General features: G+C 35.8%; 2 protein-coding genes across 6 annotated transcripts; both read left to right on the forward strand.

The window, feature by feature from the left end:
• Positions 1 to 11,126: 11,126 nt before the first annotated feature.
• Positions 11,127 to 19,834, forward strand: LOC137939477 (uncharacterized). Of its 2 annotated transcripts, none has more exons than XM_068784747.1 (5): positions 11,127 to 11,214; positions 16,406 to 16,527; positions 16,636 to 16,784; positions 19,297 to 19,405; positions 19,491 to 19,834. In XM_068784747.1, exons 2-5 carry the CDS (start codon positions 16,409 to 16,411, stop codon positions 19,612 to 19,614), a joined length of 501 nt encoding a protein of 166 aa, XP_068640848.1. In that variant the 5' UTR covers positions 11,127 to 11,214; positions 16,406 to 16,408; the 3' UTR covers positions 19,615 to 19,834. The 2 variants fall into 2 exon arrangements, with proteins under 2 accessions (XP_068640848.1, XP_068640849.1); XM_068784748.1 differs by having other exon boundaries at positions 16,687 to 16,784.
• On the forward strand, positions 11,128 to 19,290 carry LOC137939478 (large ribosomal subunit protein uL6m-like). 4 transcript variants are annotated; one of them, XM_068784750.1, is made up of 2 exons: positions 11,128 to 11,214; positions 18,551 to 19,163. In XM_068784750.1, the coding sequence occupies exon 2, from the start codon at positions 18,590 to 18,592 to the stop codon at positions 18,896 to 18,898; it is 309 nt and encodes a 102-aa protein (XP_068640851.1). In that variant the 5' UTR covers positions 11,128 to 11,214; positions 18,551 to 18,589; the 3' UTR covers positions 18,899 to 19,163. The 4 variants fall into 4 exon arrangements, with proteins under 4 accessions (XP_068640851.1, XP_068640850.1, XP_068640853.1 ...); XM_068784749.1 differs by having other exon boundaries at positions 11,130 to 11,214; positions 18,547 to 19,161; XM_068784752.1 differs by lacking the exon at positions 11,128 to 11,214 and adding an exon at positions 16,439 to 16,751 and having other exon boundaries at positions 18,551 to 19,290.
• Positions 19,835 to 20,632: the final 798 nt, after the last annotated feature.

Genomic DNA, 20,632 nt, shown 5'->3' on the forward strand with positions numbered 1-20,632 from the left:
CCTCTAGTCTTGCCATGAGCGCATAAGTTTCTTCGAAATCTATACCTTCTTCTTTATTATATCCTCTAGAAACTAACCTAACTTTGTTTCTTACTACTTGATTTGCTTCATTTGCTTTGTTCCTAAAGACCCATGTTGTTCCTATGACTTGTTGATTTTTAGGTCTAGTTACAAGAGTCTAAACTTTTTCTTTGAAATTGGTTCAACTCTTCTTGCATTACCATAATCCAAAAATCATCTTTTTAGGCATCGACAAAGCTTTTGTGGTCTATTTGATAAACGAAGGGAATATTTGCTATAGTCTCATGAGTTACTCTTCTAGTTGAAATCTTGCCTTGAGGTTCACCAATAGTTTATTCTAGGGGATGATTAGTCATGAACTTATAGTTCTTTGGCTCCATGGGTGGTTCTTCTTGGTTATTCGGGTCAATTGGGTTCTCTTCAAGATTTTGGTCTTGAGGTTGAGATCCCGAGGATAAATCGAAGGGGTTTCCCTCTTCGTCATTGAAAATTGGAGTTGGAGTTGGATTTGGTGAATTAGATTCGTCAAACTCAACATGAACCCACTCCTCTACTCCCATAAACTTCTTGTTATAAACTCTATAAGTGCTACTATGAGTAGAATAACCCAAGAAAATTCATATATAAGCTCTAGAGTCAAATTTTCCTAATTTTTCGTTTGGTTCTTTCAATATGAATTCTTTACATCTAAATGTTCTAAAATAAGTAATATTGGGAAGGGTGCCAGTATACAAATCATATGAAGTTTTGTTGAGAAATGGTCTTATACTAACTCGGTTAATGATATAACATGCGGTTTTTACAGGTTCGGCCCAAAACCTATGTGGCATGTTGTATGCATGAAGCATAACTTTAACCATTTCAATTAAGGTTCATTTTCTTCTTTCAACAACACTATTTTGTTGAGGAGTTTGAGAAGCTAATAATGTATAGTTTATACCATGCTTTGTACAATATTCCTCAAAGGGTGAAATTTCAAATTCTCCTCCATGGTCACTCCTAATTTAGACAATGCTATAGCCTTGCTCTTTTTGAATTTTTTCACATAACTTAGTGAAGGCTGGAAAAACATCGTCCTTGTGGGCTAGTAAATCTACCCATGTCAACCTTGAATAGTCATATACCATCACTAGGGTGAAATGCTTCCCATTTAGGTGTAAGGTTCAGATAGGTCCAACTAAGTCCATGTGAATTAGTTGAAGAGGACGAGAGGTTGAAACTGCATTCTTAGCATTGAATGAAGTTTTGTGTTCCTTTCCAAGTTGGCAAGCATCACAAGGTTTCTCTCTTATAAATTTTTTATCTTGGAGTCCTCTCACCAGGTTCTTTTTCACTAGTTTGTTCAAGGAATTTATTCCCGTATGTCCTAATCTCTTATGCCATAACCAAGATTCATCAATTTTTGCACAGGCGCTAGTTGAGGGTATATTGACTATGTTAGCTACATAGAGATTCCTATTTTTGTGTCCCTCTAGAACTAGTTTATCTTTTTAATTCTTTACTAAGCATTTGTCCTTTTCTAAAGAAACGTTGTTTCCTTTATCACAAAATTGACTAATGCTAAGTAAATCAAGCATCGAGCCTTCTAAGTAATATACATCGGATATGAAAGAGGTTGAGGTACCGATTTTACCAATTCTTTTTATGGTACCTTTGCTATTGTCTCCAAAAGTTACATGACCTCAATCTTTGGGATTGAGTTCAACAAACTTCTTCTAATCACTGGTCATGTGCCTCGAGCAAACGCTATCCAAAATCCAAAGATTTTTTTGTGTCTTGGCTCAGAGACATACCTACACCACAAGAGATTTAACCCGTAGAGACTCATTCAAGGTTGGTTCCCTTTGGGGTGACATTTTAGGTGCTAGGTGATTTTAGCTTCCAGATTTTTTTGCCCTAGTTCTTTTGGGTTACCACAACCTTTTCAGTTGATTTGGGTACCAAAGTTTGTTTGATGTCATTTTCATTCATTAGTTTGCAAATGTGGGCATAGTGACCCAATTCATTGCAATAGTGGCATCTAATGTGAGGAATGGGAGAAAAAAAATTATTTTGCTTTGTTTTGTTCTTTCCAACTTTCCACTTGGATGTGGATTTGAGAGACATGATTTTGACTTGTTGTTCTAAGTCTAACCTCTTCCTCTCAAATGCAACTCAATCACATGATAACTTGTCTATCAATCCACTTTGCCTTGAGGTATTTGTTATATGGCTTTCATTTGCCTCCTTCAAGACAATTAGTTATTCCTTGAGCTTTGTAATCTCATGTAATTGAGCATTGCATTTTTCTTTATACTTATTTAGACTATGAATGGATTTTCCAAAAGTAATTCAAGTTCATGTTTATAGTCTGTGTCACTTACCTCTTTGAAAGTTGTAGACTCATTATCAATGTCTTCAAAAGTTATGAGTCCAACGTCGCTTTCTTCTTCTTTCAAGTGGCTAGACTATTCTTCCATTGCATCCCAAGCTGAGATCAATACTTTTTTGTGCCAAAGTTGATATTTTGGCACTTTGATCACTGCCGATCATGTTCACTCCCTCCCTCCATGGAGACAAGTTCTTTGGCAAATCTCTCAGCATGATGTCCTTCTATAGGACTCCCTACTCTTCAACCAGGATGGATTGACCCTCAAGCCATTATTCGTCACCTACCAAAGAAACAAGAAGATTGGACTCTCCACCCTTAAAACCCTTATTAAATTAGAGGGCTGAAAGCATAGCCACTGTCTCCTTTACATAGTCTCCTACACTGAGAATTACACAAGTCCATCCTCATCCATAATCCCTATCATTCCCATATAGGGCATTACAAAGGCTTTGCTTTTACAAAGGAAATACACCCCAAAGATTACATTAAAATCATCCAAAGGAGCTACGACAAAATTTAGGAAGCCTACCCACTTCCCAATGACGACATGCACATGCTTGGTCACCCCAAGCAAGACTTTGGCTTCAGAATTGATAGGATTTATTTGACTATCTATCACTTCCCACCTGAAGTACAATCATCTTGCTTCCTCCTCTGAGATGAAGTTGCGGGTTAATCCCGAATCAAATAGAGTTTTTGTCTAGCCATCATTTAGTAACACATCAAGAAAAATCAATTTAGGCCTTACCGATATCTCCACCATTGCTTGGATTGAGTTGAGTAACGTCAACAAACCAACTCGGCTTTCTTCAATGTGATTATCATCACTTGTTAGCATCCACTTTGATAGTATTTAGTTCCTTCTTCTTCTTTGGACAATCTTTCGCCTAGAGATCTCCCTCAAAAAGAAAAAAAAGTATTCGATTTTTTTAAATTACCTTTTTCTGTGTAGTTTTTCTTCTTTTCTCTATTTTTATGGTTCCATTCATCTTTCTTAAAAGTTTGTTTTTACTAAGACTTGTTCTTATGGTTTTCATTGTTTCTGTTTCTATCTGTGGATATGACAACATTTTGTGTGCTTTTCTATCAAAATCCATCAGCTTCTTTGCGATGGCTAAAGAGATTGCAAGCATCTTCACTTCTCTATGCCTCAACTCTTGTTCAACCCATTGATGAAGTCTAGTAAGAGAAGAGAACAACTGATCCTCATTGGTCATGTTAGAAATGTTTAAAGTTAAAGAAGTAAATGATTGAATGTACTTTCTAATCATCATTTTTTGCTTCAATGCATTCAATTACTTCCGTTCTAGGTAATCAACATCTTCGGGAAAGAAATGGCACTTAAACTCAGGCCTAAAATCCTCCCAAGTGTCAACTGAGTTTTTCTCATTCTCGACATCACCAATTCTCCTTCTCCACCACAAGATGACATAATCAATGAGAAACATAGATGCGGTATTAACCTTTACTTCCTCATTCATGAGATTTGAAGCTTTGATGTATTGTTCAACTTTCCATAAGAAGTTCTCGATCACTTTTGAAGCCTGTGCGCCGCCGTATAGTTTAGGCTTTGGAATCTTGATCTTCATTTGTAGAAACCCTTACCCCATTCAGACTGGTTCACTCAAGAATTGTCATTCTCCTCCATATCTCTTCCCAATTTGTTTGCATCTCATCAAGATCATTGCGAGTGTCTGCCTTAAAACTTCAACGGTGGTATGTACATCTTCCTCTAGCCCTTGAATCGCTTCAAGGCTACGTTCTCAAATGTCTACCACTTATTGAATCTTTTCCTCCCACCTCAAGAATTGGCACTCTACCTTCGCGAGCCTCGATTCAAAAGAAGTTAAACTAGATTCAGTTTATGAGATTTTCTTCTTACCTTTATTTGGTTGTTCTTCCAATGTATGTTATGAGGAAACCATGGTTGAATTGCTTTTGCTCTAATACTAGTCCATAAACCCCTTATCTCTTATCCAAACTCTAACCCATGATAAATTGCCACCTAAGCAAGTAAAAATCCCAAAATTATTCAATTCAATCAAGGCAGTATCATGTGTGTGTGTGTGTGGCGGGGGGGGGGGGGGGGGTTGGGACTGGGGGTGAATTGGAAATTACAACTTTAAATCACACACCACAACAATTGACACAAGATATTTACGTGTAGCTCAATTATACGATTTATAAGATAATCTCCCCAAGCGATTGGTTAGATTCTAGCTCTAGTTAGGCCATTTCTATCTATATTCAAACAAGTTCTAGATGAACCTTTTTAAAAAAAAAAAATACAAAAGAAATGATACAACTTACACCCACAATCAATTGGAGAAAAACCTTCTCCTTAAGGTATCCAAACTTCCAGCCTTTTGTACCACAATGTAGAATATTTGAGTTTGTCTAATGCGTATGCAATGGAGAGGATTTGATGGAAATTACAACTTTAAAATTCTTTAAGGCGTGGAAAGTAAAATCATGCAAATTAAAACATAAAACATTTACACACCACAACAATTGACACAAGATGTTTTGCTATCGATGTTCCCATTGGTATTCACCACCCAAGAACCCGTGCTAGGAAAATTCCACTAATCAAGCTTTATTCACTGGAATTTACATCAAATAGATTCCTGCTCTCTATAAGCTACGTGTAGCTCAATTATACGATTTACAAGATAATCTCTCCAAGAGATTGGTTAAATTCTAGCTCTAGTTAGGCCATTTCTATATAGATTCAAACAAGTTCTAGATGAACCTTTTTCAAAACAACATACAAAAGAAATGATACAACTAGGGGTGGCTTCGAACCTTATCCTTAAGATATCCAATCTTCCAGCTAGGGGGGGCTTCGAACCGAGCCCGCTCGCGAGCGGCTCGAGTTCGGCTTGGTGCCGGCTTGGTTCAATTCGTTATCTATCAAGCTCGAGCCAAGCTCAAGCTCTAAAATCGAGCCGTTTACCTTAACGAGCCGAGCTCGATGGAAGCCAAGTTCGGTTCGTCGACTCGCGAGCCGGCTCGAGGTGAGTCGGGATCATGAGCGAGAGCCGGGGGGGGGGGGGGGGGGGGGGGTGATTTTCCTCCCCTCGTCCCCGCTGAGCCCCTCCCGTCAGCTGTTGTCGCCGCCTCTACTGCCGTCGACAGCTATTCGCCGGCCGCCTCTGTGGCCATCCATTCGATTTCTTCCTCTCCTCGCCGTCGCCTCTGTTTCCATCACTGCCATTTTCCTCACTGCCGCTTTCGTCGCCGCCGCCTCCATCACAGCCGTCATCCCCGACGGACAGGTCCTCCCTGGTGCTGTAATCTCCTTCCCTTCTCATCGTCTCGGTGGAAAACCAGAACCAGGGGAGAAATTAGGGAAGAAATAATCTCCCCCCTCCCTTGCGCGAAAATGATTTCGCACATGCGAGATCATAAAGTAAAAAAAAAAAAATTCCTTAAAATCTCCTTCCTCATAGCTTTCGAAAAAATTAAAAATACATTTTATAGAAATAAGTTTCTATGAACTATTAGTGTCTCATTTTTTAAAATATTTTTCTAATTAAAAAATCTTATTTAAAATCATATAATTTTCTAACTAAGATTTTCCTACCAAGATGGCGTAGAAAAGTGTATAAATTTTTTTTGAATAAATATTTATGCTGTAATACTTTTAGCATGAAGCAATTTTCATTGCAATTTTGTGTTTGACATTTTATTTGATTAAAAATTTATCGATAAGTATAATAATATATTAGATTGATTATTAATTTTTATTTATTTCCCTAGAAGATGCAATAAAAGGTCCATTTAACTTTCTAAGAAAATTTTAAAATATTTTTTGTAATTTTATAATAAGTCACTAAAAGTAATAGGATTTTTATTTTAAAGTTTTTTTTGGGAATATGTATCATAGGAAAAATATTTCTAGTTTGTCCTAGAATATGAATTTTCATCTAGGGGCACTAAGGAGGCCATAGTAAATTTATGGCCAGATTCAAAAATTACAAAACAAGCTAAATAACAATTGTGAGTAAAAAAGATTAATATTGGTGCATTTTAATCCATTATTGAAATTCAATCCTGAACTTCCCCTATAATTCTTTTTTTTTAAATGTATGCATAATTTTATATATAATTTATTTGAAACCTCCCCTACGTGCGAGATCATAAACAAGGAAAAAAAAAAACTCTTTGTCCCTTCCTCATGACTCTTGAAGAAATTGAAAATATATTTTGGTAGAAAATATTTTTCTAATTATAAATTCTTGTTAAAAAATCGTATAATTTTCTAAGTAAGATTTTCTTGCCAAGATGGGCAAGAAAACCATATAGAATTTTTTTGAATAATTATTTGACAATTGATGATATAATACTTTTAGCATGAGGCAATTTTCATAGCAATTTTATGTTTGACATTTTATTTGATTAAAAATTTATCGATAAGTATAATAATATATTAGATTAATTATTAATTTTTATTTATTTCCTTAGAAAAGGCAATAAGAGGTCCATTTTACTTTCCTAAGAAAAATTTAAAATATTCCTTGTAATTTTCTAGTAAATCTCTAATAGTAATAGGATTTTATTTAAAGGATTTATAGTTTTATTTGGGTGATTGTAAATTGATAGTGATATTTCATTTAATTTTGTTGTGTTTGATTATTGTATGGAGTTTATTCATAATGTTATCCAATGTATGGAGTGTTTAGACTATTTTATGGAGTGTATGGAGTGTATAGATAATTTTATGGAGTGTATGGAGTGTATAGATAATTTTATGGAGTGTTTATGCAGGTATTATGTATATAGATTATGCCCAATTTTAAGTAGAGGTCATACTGAATTTTATATAAGTATTATATACATTGATTATGCTCAATTTTAAGTAGAGGTCATACCCAATCTTATATATGTATTATATATATAGGTTATGCCTAATTTTATGTAGAGGTCATGCCCAATTTTATGTAAAATATATGTATAATTTTATTTATATTTTTTAAAAAATTTTAAATGTATGTTGAAGCTTGAGCTCGGCTCGAACTCGGTTAAAATTTTTGGGCTCGAGCTTGATAACAATTTTAGGCTCGAGACGAGGTTCGGCTCGAAGCTCGGCTCAAAATATTTAAATCAAACTCGGCTCGAATATAAGCAGGTTCGGGCTCGGCTTGGCTCAATGCCACCCCTACTTCCAGCCTTTTGTACCACAATGTAGAATATTTGAGTTTGTCTAATGCGTATGCAATGGAGAGGATTTGAGAAAAGATGAAAGATTTTTCCAGAGTTTGGCTCACTCTTTTCTTAGAAAGCCCTTCGGGATAATTTTCAAAGGATTGAGAATAAAAACTTGTGGATATACCTACAAATGCTCATTTTTTTTCAATAGAAGGTTTAATGGGGTATTTATAAGTTCCACAAACTAAACTAGTCGTGTTTTGTCCATTTACAAAAAGTTGAGTTTACTTTGATTGATCAATTGAGTGCAACAACTTTTTTTTGTTAGAATGTGTCTTATTGATCAATTGTATAATCGATTAATATATTCTCAATGGGTTTGACATTTTAAGTTGGTAGATCTATGTACACGGTATGATCTATCAATCAAAATTTTTTATGGCAGTGCATTGCAAGTATGGTCGGTTAACAACTTTCCTATGATCGATCAAGCTTTATGCCTTTGACTGACAAAGTTTTGTATGATTGATCAATCTCATTGGTTGATCAATCAATCAACAAGAATTTGTTTTGCTAGATAATATTGATTGATCAATCCAAATGAGTTGATCGATCATGCTTTATAACACATATTGGACTTATTTTGGATTGATTGATCATGCTTTATATTTTTGGTCTATACACTTCTAGTTAATCTATCATTGGTAGATGTTGATCGTTCATTCCAGTGCCAGTTCATCTAATATTCTTTTAAAACATATGAATAAATGTTCCTAAGTGATTCTAACATGTATGAAATGTGTAAATGAGTTTGTGAAATCATGTTTGAATGGAAAATATATCCTAAAGCTCAAAGTTTGCATTGTATATCAAATTTTGGAAGGAGTGGACAATTCTCTTTACATAGACTGAGTTTTTGACATTTCTTTGTGAATCCTAAACTTTAGTATTCAATTTTTCTTCATCTTCTAAGGGTGCATCTTCAAGAACTCTTGACTTTTCATGAAATGTGTGGTCTTTGAGAAGATTGTACCGATTCAATGCTTTAGACTTTGAAATTGATGTATCTTGAAGGAAAAAAATATATGAAATACTAAATTTACATTTGTCATACATGCCTAAAATCCCTCAAACCCCCCATCCAAATCCATTTGGATAGGTCCTAAACTCAAAATTTGAAATTTGAATCGAACAACCAGCCTGCTACAACCAACCGTTGGTGGACTTTTTGCTGCCCATGCACGCATGCGGCCCCTGGGTGGACTTTTTAGTGACTTGGGGGTGCCATACCTCTTTGAGAACACCATTTTGGCATTGTAGCCAATGCTCTCCATTTTGGCAATCCAAAATTTACACTCGAGGAGGAGAAGGAACACACGGTTTTACATTTTCAAAAGGATTTTATTAGGTGAGGTTGGTCGGGATTTTAAAAAACCTGATGTAAACCTACCCCATGCGCTGCGCCGGCTCGACTGCTTAGGTTATGCGAAACAGTGGCCGTGGCTTCTTCGACCTCCGTCACTTTTAGACTTCACTCTTCTGTCTTCCGGTCGGACAACCTTTCCGTTGCTCAGCCCCCCGCCGTTCATTGCTGCCGACGGAATAGACGAACCTGTAAGCTCATCTAATCATCTTCTCCCCGTTCTCTTCTTCCTCTTTCGTCTATTTTTCTCTCTTTTTGCCTCTGATCTTCCCTGACGCCGTGGAGTGCGACACTCGACGCAAGCAGAGTCTGGCCGGAGAAAGGGGAGGAAGAGTTCCTTCCCTTCGCTCCTTCTTCTCTGTTTAATTTTTAGAAACCCTCGCTTGACCTTTATCTCTTTACATTTATTGCTTTGTTTTTTGCTGAATTCGTCTTTTCTACTGAAAGAAAAACTGAAATCATCTCTCTATCTGTGTTTCTTTTCCTTCTTCTGATCCTTTTTTTTATTGATGCGGTAATTTTTTTTTACTTTTTTATTGTTAAATGCTTGATTTTCAATTATGTGTTTAAGCTTGTTTGTAAGTACTGCCTCGTTTACCGTGCTTAGTTATTCTTGTTTAGTCATTAGTGTCTGTTAGTAGTGTTTATTAGTTTTCTCTTTTAACTTTCTCAAAATTATGATTTGCTGTGGAGGTTGAGAAATTTTACGTTCTCTGCTTTTCCTTCCCTCTTTTTTGCTGGTGAAGTAGTTTTGTAAATTAATGGTGGGATATTTGGCAGGCTACAGACAAGAGGAGAACCAAGATTTTCTCAAAAAACAGTTTGGACTGTTAATTATTACCTTCGGGTATCTTATAAATTTAAGCTGTTGTCGAGAAAATGTTTCTCATGCAGTCAAACTGTTTGCCTCTACAAACATTGCTTTTCTTTTGTGTCTTAAGTGTGCATTAAATTTTTTGTGGTAACAGTCGATTGAGTTACTTACTGTATGGGAAGGTTGCAAAACTTCATTTTCATTTGCTTAGATATGTTTTCTATGAAGTCTAAGCATTTCACAACATAATTCTGTCATCTTTTATTTATTTTTTGCATTTTAAACTTTGAGTGAAGAGCTTTAATTTGGGTTTTGGTGCATGCTAAGTGATCAAATAGAGAGTGTCATAGTAAACTAAGGAAACCCAAATTTAGCTAATTATTTTGCAACGGACAAGGAACTTGGGTAATTGCTGACTGGGTCTTAAGGTGCAGAGTAATTATTTGTTTTTTCTTTACCTAGCTCAAATTCTTTTTTTTATTGAAATGTTTGTTATTATTATTATTTTTTCCTTCACATGTTTCTCTACCTTCATCTATCTTCTGTACTTTTGTTTGTTAATATCGTTGTTCGAAGATGCAATTTCTATTTACTTAGGTTTCTGTTCAAGTAGTTTCTCATAGAATCTTGTTTTAGAGGGTGTAAGTGGAGCAGGAACGTTGTTGTCCTTTTTTTATTATTTATCTTATAAATAGGAGAGAAAGAGCAAATCTAACACTCACTCCCTGCTAACTATTTTTAATTCAATGTGTCTGCATTCTCTCTTCTCCCGCGTTCTCTCTTCTCTCTCTCACGTCTTCAATCTTTGCTTCTTGAATGTTCATGAATTTTCATATGGTATCAGAGCAGTGGGTCCTGACATGTAGGAAGAAAGAAGATAGATGGACAAACTCTGATATTGTGCATTTCTGAGGCCTGACCCTCTCTGTTTCTATTTTTTAGTTGTTTTGCTCTGTTATCAGGCAAATGTCCCTGAGAGGGGATTGAAAATGACCTATATATGGATGTGTGCTGGTCAAGTGCTTATAGATGCTTCATTTTAGAAAAAAAAGTGCTTATTGATGGATTTATTTCAAGTCATTGGCAGTGTGATGCTTGTAATAATTAAAGTGGAAGGTTAACAGCTAAGATAAAAAAATCAATATTATATATAAGGCAAAGTTTTTTTTTTAATTCTAATAGTCTACTTTTATATGAATTTTACTTCTTTTTAAGATGTAATGTTCTACTAAGGATAATCATTTAAGCTATTTCGATTTTTTGTTATTCTTTTAATAATCCCTGCTTGGTCTCTTTCTCTCTGTTCAGATTTGAAACTTAAAGCAGTAGGAGATTAAAAAAGGGGGAGCTTTCTTATGCATCACCAAAATCCAAAAACGAAGACATAACATCACTTCTCCAAACTAGATTGAGTCTCATTGCTTCCAAATTCTGGTATGATATCCTAGCTCTATCATGTAGTTGTATATGGATGCACGTCGGCAAGTTCCTGCTAGATATGATATAGTTGAAATGGTTTCACAAATTATGGGATAGGTGACTCTTAGAAGAGTTATTCTTATGTCAGTTTTATGGTGATTTATTTGCAGCATTTGGATGATTTATTATAGTTTTATAGGAATGTTATCATCTTCAGTCCATATTGTATCTATAAAAGATTAAATTATTGGGTTATTTATGTCTATTAAGGTGCAACATCTAAATCAGGGATGTTATGGACTCCCTCTTCCTTTAATTAGTATGTAACATTAATTGGTGGACATCAATGATGCCTGCTTCGTTTAACTTGCTATTAGGCACAGGAACATCTAATCCATATAGTTATCAGGAGGTTGTAAATTACCATTTTATACATGGATCAGTAATTTGGTTCACTGATGTCCAATAAAATGGTCAAATTGGATCAGAATTTATAGGTTCATCAAATGTAGCATGGCAAAGAACTCGACCAACCCACTAATTATGCTTTTGAGAATTTCTTTCTCAAGTACTTTCCCAAGATATTTGATAAGTAAGGTCTAAATAAAGTCCCCATTGATTTTGGTCATATTAAAGTAATGAGGCAACTTGATATTATTATGTATCTTAGAATATAATAACCATGTCAAAAGACATCAACACATCTATCCCTGTATCTAATAATTATGTGTTATTTAGAATGAAACATATTGATAGAACTTAGTTATCTGCCAGTTAATAATATAAGGATATCAACCTTTATGGAGTGCATTGATGTTAACTATGATGTTAACACATGTAAAGCTGTATCATGCAATAACTAAACTTTGCCTAATGAGTTCTTCATCAGTTGGCCTAAGGTTAACACATAATAACTAATGTTCGAGAGGGCTTGGGGACAGCTTTTAATGAGGCCATAGACCATGAGATCATTTAGGGAAAGCCTAATGGGGAGGGGGTGTGGCTTCCCTTCCTTACCTCCTTTTCTGACCTGGGTGAAACCTGGTTAGGTAGATTTTGGTAATGTCTTGATAGAGCAACATATATATTATTTGTTTGTTATCTGGGATAACTACTTAGAACTAGTTTATAATCAGCCTATACCTGAATCCCTCTGATCTATCCCCCATTGGGTTTGCACCTGATGATTTCATGTGACCAGTGATGGTCATGTGTTAAACATGTTATATTGAAGTATTCCTGCCCTTGGGCCCTATGTCAAACTTATAAACCCATATCTGACCCAAAGGTTGGGTCAGATAAATGGGTCAGGTTTGAATTTGGTTATTGGGTGGGTCAAATTTTGCTGAGAATGGGACAAGTTTGTTCACAAGGACAGAGCATTAGTTTCCATGAGTTGGGTCTGATTTGCTTGCTCGGTTCAGTTGCTTCTCACTTTCTTGACATGCTGCATATGTGAGTCACTCTTGCTTGGCGTGGGATTCAATCTGCATCCTGAATAGAATCTGTAGCATTCATACATAAGATCTACCTTTCTCATCTATAATATGCCTTGCTCCTCGTCTTGATCTGTTCTCAACCTTTATTGTCCTATAATAATCCTGTTACACTAACCATTTGCTGATGAGATTGTAGCCTATAACTTTGATGATCTATAATCCCTAAGATACCAAGGACTTACAATTTAGTAGCCATCATGCAACAACAGAAATGTCAATGCCACATAACCAAAACTCAACAACAGCCAATTATTCAAGAAGCAAATAACAAAAATGACCCATGCAGAAACAGCATCACATAGGACAGAAAATATAAGACATGTCAATGACCATGCAGCAGAAACTTTGGATGTTACTTTAGTTTGCTAACCAACAAGAAACTACTAGAAATTAAAGAATGAACATCAACTCTGGCTGAAAGAAGAAAAAGGAAACTGAGAACATCAAAGCTATCAAAGGCCAGTACTGAAGAAAACCAAAGCAATAGAATAACCAGCTACAAAGAATAAAGAAAAAAAATCAAACTTAAAATCGTGCTTTCGGCTTGTAATAGGCTTCCAGCATGACCTTTTCTTCTTCTAATGTTGATTTATATCTTTAGAAAAATTGGATTGGGAAACAGTTTGTGGGGTTAGAAAATAGACTTAGAGATCTTTTCTTTGACATATAATTTCTATATAAATGTTCTTTATGGCACAAACTCCTGCAAATTGAAGCTTTTTGTTACTGCTGCCTAACCTTTGCTGTTTCAAATGTTGATTTCTCTTTGTAGAAAATTCTGATTTCCAAAACTCTTTTTGCATTGGAAACTAGACTTAAAACCTTTCCATCAATATATGATTTGCAATATGGAAAGTGTAGTATGATAATGTGAACTCTATGGAAAAATGGGTGCAGGAACATGAACTCAAGAGAAAAAGTTCTTCTTCTTCTTCTCTTCTTCTCTTCAATTGGTTGTTTCAAGTGCAGTTCTAGGCCTTGGATTATGCTAAAACTTGACTTTGAAAAAATATTTGATAGGATTTGCTGGCGCTACCTGGATTTCTAGCTATTGGGCATGAGATTTGGAAACAAATGGAGGCACTGGCTTCAGAGTTGTATCTCATCTGTATTTTATTTAGTTATCCTTAATGGAAATGCCTATGGGTACTTTAAAGGGTCTAGAGGACTTCAACAAGGAGATCTCATCTCATTGCTGTTATTTAATATTGTTGTTGACATCCTCACTTGCCTCTTCCACCTGATGAAGGATCTTGATTGGATTAAACCTCTCTTTGAGGATGAGAGACTTGATAATCCAATTCTGCATTTTGCGGATGGTATTATGGAAGAAGTGCTTCATATTAAAGCTCTCCTCAACATTTTTTTATTTCTGAACAGCAAATTAATTGGAGCAAGATTACCTTATATGACTTTAATTTACCTCAGGCTAGCCTTGATGAGATGGCCACTAGATTGTGGTGTTGTGTTGGCTCTCTTCCAGGAATCTAGTTGGCCTACCTCTCTTCATAGGAAGAATGGAGAGAACATTGTGGAATTCTGTCCTTGAGAAGCTCCAACTTTGTGTACCCTCATGGAAGATGCATCTAATTTGCATAGCTGGCGGTTGACTCTCATCCGATCTTGTTTGATGGTACCCATACCTCTTACCTTACTCGGGTAGCTTGGCTAAAGGCATCGGAAAATTCATTAGGAACTTCCTTTGGAAGGGATGGTCTAATGGATTCAAGCACCATATGATAAAATGGATGGATGTCTACAAATGTAAGGTGGAGAGAGGTTTGGGTATTTGGCATGTAAGGGACACTAATATTTCTCTCCTCACAAAATAATGTTGGCGTTTGAATATTTCTTCCTCTCTGGCACGAATTCCATTTGTTACTAGGAACATGGGAGAGACAAATGCTTGCTGGTGGCTCGGTGATGGATCACCAAACAGACTTTCCTTGGTCTGGAGATGTATCTTTCACAACCATCTCTTTACTTCCCATAGTAGTCTCTTGCTCGGTATTAGAAATTGTGTGAGTTTTTGGTCCGATCTGTGGTTCAACAACTCTCTCCTGAAGGTCTCCTACCTTTGTCTTTTCTACCTTGCTCAAAACGAGGATGCACTTCTATCCAATATTAGTGGCAAAGGGGGACTCAAAGAAGTAAATTGGAGCTCCATATTCTACTGTGATTTTAATGATGTTGAGGCTTTTAAGATATGAAACTTGGTTAAGGACGTGACAATGGTGAACTCAAGCATGACCAACTTGATAAGATGATATGGTGCCTTTGAGCAGATGGATCTTTCACTGGGCCTTCCTATTATTATTTGCTAATTGTAGGATCCTTGTTGAGTGGGGAAAAGTTTCACATTGAGAAATGTCAAAAAAGGGTAATAAGGTTCAGTAATAGGCCTCCTAAGTGGTTAATCATTTTGGGATGGAACTGAGCTCAACTCAACAATGGTGTTAGAGCAAGATGTGTACATGGGCTAAGGCCCAGTTTGTGCTCTCTAGGTTGTTTGTTATTTATGTGCGAGTGGGCTCCATGAGGTGGGAGTTGGGTATTATTTGCTACACTGGGACTTTGTCCCCATGTCTTAGACCTATTATGTGTAAGTGTTAGATGTGAGGGGGTGTATTGAGTGGGAAAAAGTCCCACATTGAGAAATTTTTAGAAAAAATAATAGGTTATAAGGTTAAGAAATAGACCTTCTATGTTGTTAGTCATTTTCGGATGGAACATGTTCTATCCTACGGATTTTAAAGTAAACTAACATAGATTTGGTAGCAGAAACAGTAAGTACAAACATTGATTTTAAAGTAAGAGTTCTATATACTTAGCTATTTTTTAGAGAGGTCGAGAGATTGGGTTCTTGTTCACTGAAAGTGACTCCCAAGGGTGTTTCATAGGCCTTGACACATTAAGAGTTAATAAATGTTATTGGGTTAAGGTTGAGTAATAGGCTTCCTAAGTGGCTAGTCATTTTAGATGGAACTATGCTCAACCCAATAGAGGTATCAAAGAAGGATGTTTGCTTGGGCCCAGGCCTAGTTTGTGCATGGTTGTGAGTTTCTGCTTTGTTGTGAGTTTGCGCTCGTCTCAGGTTTGTTTTGAGCTTGGACATGAGGAGGAGTATTTAGTGAGAATAGTTCTTCATTGATAAGAGTTATGAAGTGTTATTGGTTAAAGAGATTTTGCACTAGGCCTCTTAAGTAGTTAATCATTTTGGATGAAATTGGGCTCAATCAAACGTTAATATGAGAGCAGGATACTTGCATGGGCCAAGGCCCAGTTTGTGCTCCGTTGGGAGTTTGTGTTACTTTGGGTGTTTGTGCTTTGTTAAGAGTTTTTACCCATGTCTTAGGCTGGTTATATGTAAGTTTAGATGTGAGAGATAGTGTAGAGTGAAAAAAGTCCCACATTGATAAATATTAAGAAATGTTATTAGCTTATAAGTTTGAGCAATAGGCTTCCTAAGTGGCTAGTCATTTTGGGATCGAACCAGTCTCAATCCACCATGATAATTTTATGGACACTATTAGATGCTCCCTCACTAGATATAAGGCACAAAATTGACTTATAAAGCCAAACACTAACATTCTAAAATAGAGCATTAGGTTTTGAAAGGGGCTTTTTGTATTTTGTAAAATCGGCTGAAACATTCAAGAAAAATCTCAACTAAATGTTTGGAAATTTTGTTTGAGTTTCATTGGCAGCTAATGAGGCAAAAGATTGAATCAACTCATTTTCTTGAGGGGCAAGTTTGGAGCTCTCGGGATGCAGCTGAAGCCTACTCTGGACAATATCAAGCTCATCTCCAGCACACAAGCCCCTTTATGTAAGAGGGGAACTTTATCCTGCACCTTATAGCAATAGGTGCTTCTTGTTTACATCTCTAGTAGCTTCAGAGCTCAGCTTTCATTGACTTCTCTATCAACTGGGTCAGCTGTGGCAGCATTGCAAACTCTTTGATCTTACCTGCTCCCTCTATTGATAGATCCAAGGGCCAAAAAGCCATCATTTTAATGACTCATAGGGCTTCCATCAGATCAAACAGGAAAAGTAAGCAAAACCAGGATTGGACTGATCAATTTGGTAGGTCATTTACAGATTTTGATGTCCTACAGTGACTAGATCATGTCTTGGAATCTTTCCTTGCAATTTGTTGGACTGCATTTGTTCAAATATGCTTGAATGTTCAATAGTCACATGTCGTTGCATCTCTTCTGTTCGAATCTTCAACTTGTTTGAACTGTCATACAAGCTCTAACTCTATTTTCTGCATGCCTTTGTTCAAACATTGTTTTCTTTTGGACATCTTATTTTTTGGCAGGAATTCTCTGCCGATTCAAAATATTTGAATAGTGGTTTTGTTCAAACATCGGCCATTCTAGGAAGCTTATTGTTTCTCTCCTTTGTTCGGACACTGACCTTATGCAAACAATCTTCTTTTCTGGAAGCTTTCTGTTATTCTACTATATTTGAACAACACACTTGTTCGAATGATGTTCTTACCAAAAGAATTTTTGCTTTCACCGCATTCAAACATTATTCTCATTTGAATAGCTGTTTTTTAGTAAACATTTGTGAGTGCACTTTGTTCAAAAAGTCCCATTTGTTTGGATAATATTCTTCCCTTTTCCTTTTTCTGCTGTCTGAGCTTTATTGAATAGCCTCTGTATTTTAAAATTAATGCTACTTGTGTTTTTTCTTTTTGTGTGTTTTTGCTGGATTTAAAAATCTTTCAACGCACATGATTTGTTTGAAATGTTTGTTATAATCAAAACAACTTGGGTTTGGGATCTTGAGATCACCATGAGTGCCAAAATGCATAGTGTGAAATCACAGAAATACTGCTGATGTTGTATTTTTTAAGATACTTGGGGACCAAATATCAATGGTCTAATATTTTAAACCATTGAGACTATTAGAATCCTCCATTTCCACCATCTTCCCCTCTCCTTATTTAAATAGAGACATAACAAGAGACATCATTTTAGAGTGCATTGAGATTAACAACGACGTTCACACATGCAATTATGGGTAAATCATTTCAAACATTGGTAATGATTTTTTACGGGAACATAATAATCAATTACTCCTCCACATTAATTATAATATTGGCTACCAATCTAATGTTGTCCTTCATCAAATATTTTGTATTAAAATTGTTGAATCTGTGGCAAAGAGAAAAGTTTCATTGACTTGATTAACCAGAGTACATGAACCCCTATTTATAATATAGGAAAGTAGTAGAGGCCAATTACAATTGAACTACCATTGTTCCAATTACACCCAAACTCTAACATTTAAAGATAAGTCAATAACTCAACATAAATAGAAGACTAATATAACTAAAATACCTTTAAACTGAAACTCTTCTGTGAGACCTGCTTGCATAATAATTTTGGCTTTGTAAGACTTTTTATTGTGAGAGTCATGTAAGGCTTCCATATTTGCTCTTCAACAAAAATAAGTGTGGTGTGGCCCTCCTCCCCCCTCTCTTTCAATGCATTGGAGTAAAAGCAAATGAAGAAAGAGAAAAAAAAATCTAAACGCTTACTGGAGTTGTTCTTCTTCTCGATTTTCAAGTATGGAATGGCGTATACTTTTTTGGATTTTGGAACAAGCTTTAGTCTGAACCTTTCTTATCTAGAATTTCTGCATAGTTTTGTCAATGTTGTCACACAGATATTTCATCATCCTAGAAGTCTCAACATTTGTAGCTAGAATGTTAAATACATAAAACATACTCAAGTGTTTACCTACTTTGAAAGTAGATTTTATTATTCATGTCGTAATTTAATGATTTTTCTTGCACTTTGTGATCAACTTACTCTGTTTTTTCACTTTCTAGTCAGACATTTGTTTGCTGCAAAGAAGTTGGACTGCTAATTAAAATGGAAGCAAAATTCTTTCGGTTTCTTAAGGTTGTTGGAGTGGGTTTTAAAGCAAGAGCAGAAGCTGAAGGGCGTTTACTTTATTTGAAGGTGGGCTTCACCCATGAGATTGAGTTGACACTCCCACCAGCAGTTCGAGTCTTCTGCTTTAAACCAAACATTATTTGCTGCACTGGTTTAGATAAGCGGAGGGTTCATCAGTTTGCTGCTGCAGTTCGTGATTGTAAACCTCCTGATGTTTACAAGGGCAAGGGCATATTATACATGGATGAAGTTGTTAAGAAGAAACAAGGAAAGAAGTCCAAATGAAAGAGGAAATCTCGTACCTATATTTACTTGAATATTTAACTAAGCAGCATAGCCATGCTAGTTGTGGTTAAAACAAAAATATTTTGTTTCTTCTAGACTGTAGTAGTGAAGCTAGAATTTTGATATGAAACTGGTAAATAAGAGAGTTTAACCCTGCCACTGAGTTCGCATACAAACTAGATATCTTTTAGTTAAATCTTATCTAGGTGCCATGGCCTTGTTCTGTGTGTTTTACTTCTGCATAATGAGCCAAAATCGAGATAGGTGTTATACTATTTTGCCAAGTCGGATAGATGCCTTAATTATCACTGTTGCTGCAACAGTCAACATTGTTTAGACTTTTTTTTTTTTTTTTTTGCAAATATTCTGGTTAATAGGCTCTACATTTATACTTTTAGGTCGAGGTTTTTTATTACACTATCAGATGGCCAGGTTGAGGAATGCAATTGTTGCATCAGGCTTAGTTGCCTTTGCTGCTGCAAGCTTGTCATTTCCTTTTTTGCTAGTGTAAGTAGAGAACTCTCATACATTTGGTGCCTCTGGTGTTGCCAAATTACATTTTCAGGTACTGATTTTGATGATTTTGCTGAAGGACGTCAAAGACTAAACCTGTTATCGATCCAACAAAGCCCTTGCCTCCTCAAGCAACTTTCCGGGGCCCTTATATCAACACAGGATCACGAGACATTGGACCGGATCATGGCAAGAGTAGGTAGCTGTGATTCCTCTTTTGGTTAAATGCAGATGTCCAAATTACATTTGAACCTCTTTTTAGGTTTGTTTAATAGGATCTAATTTATTAGTATCTAGAAGCAACAATAAACCTCATCATTGCATTTGAAGTCCCAATAAATAGGGGGCCCTAGAGTGATATCTTCTCATTGGAATGAGATTATGTCAAATTAGTCCAATCTTTGTTCTTGTAGGCATGGATATTTGATCACCAAAATTAAAACCTTGATCTACAATTTGGTTAACGATATCGATCAACAAGATTGAAATAACTAGATCACTAGTTGACTTGAGGTCAAAGTTCTTGATGGTCAAAGAATAGAAGTTTGGTTAAATAATCTATCAATTGTTAAAATCAGAATTTGGTCAAAATAAAAACCGATTTTCAAAGATCGATCAATGGACAAGACAAAGTCAATTACATCGGGCTATTACCACTATCAAATTAAAGAAAGATTCAATTTAGTTGCCACTTCAAGTGTCATACCTACTTGAATTTTAAGCTTAAACATAAAGTGTCTCATTGTAGTGGTGCTAGATGATTATTCTAGGTTGAGATGGGTTGATTTCTTGGTACATAAGGATTTTTTTTCCAGCCTTTGTAACATTATGTAAAAAAGTTCAAAAAGAGCAAAAGGTTATAGCATCATCAAGGAATATTGAACAAACATGGTATAAGCCATACTTTTTTAGCTCAAATTCCTTAACAAAATGGTGTTGTTAAGAAAAGGAATAGAACCTTAATTGTGATGGCAAGGGTTATGTGACATGCATACAATTTGACACTTAGACTTTGGGCCAAAGCCATAAATACCACTTGTTATATCATAAACTGAGTAAGCTTAAGGCCCCTTCTCAACAAAACTCCTTATGAGTTATATAACACAAAAAACCCCCTCTTTCCAACACAACCTATTTTTGAACTTTTTGAGTACAAAGTGGGCACTCTTTCAAATTAGGGAGGTTTGACTCTAAGGTGGATGTAAGAATTTTTTTGGGTTA

This window comes from Aristolochia californica, unplaced genomic scaffold (genome assembly GCF_029961685.1).
Source record: "Aristolochia californica isolate CCGP_79_NKW_82.1479 unplaced genomic scaffold, dmAriCali1.0.hap1 SCAF_8, whole genome shotgun sequence".
NCBI classification, from domain to species: domain Eukaryota; kingdom Viridiplantae; phylum Streptophyta; class Magnoliopsida; order Piperales; family Aristolochiaceae; genus Aristolochia; species Aristolochia californica.

Excerpts from the sequence above, each read along its gene's own strand:
- LOC137939477 (XM_068784747.1), top strand. The coding sequence starts at position 16,409 with ATGAGGCAAAAGATTGAATCAACTCATTTTCTTGAGGGGCAAGTTTGG. Across the intron at positions 16,785-19,296 it reads GGATTGGACTGATCAATTTG|GTCGAGGTTTTTTATTACAC; the intron begins GTAGGTCATTTA and ends TTATACTTTTAG. Across the intron at positions 19,406-19,490 it reads TCATTTCCTTTTTTGCTAGT|GACGTCAAAGACTAAACCTG; the intron begins GTAAGTAGAGAA and ends ATTTTGCTGAAG.
- LOC137939478 (XM_068784750.1), top strand. The coding sequence starts at position 18,590 with ATGGAAGCAAAATTCTTTCGGTTTCTTAAGGTTGTTGGAGTGGGTTTT.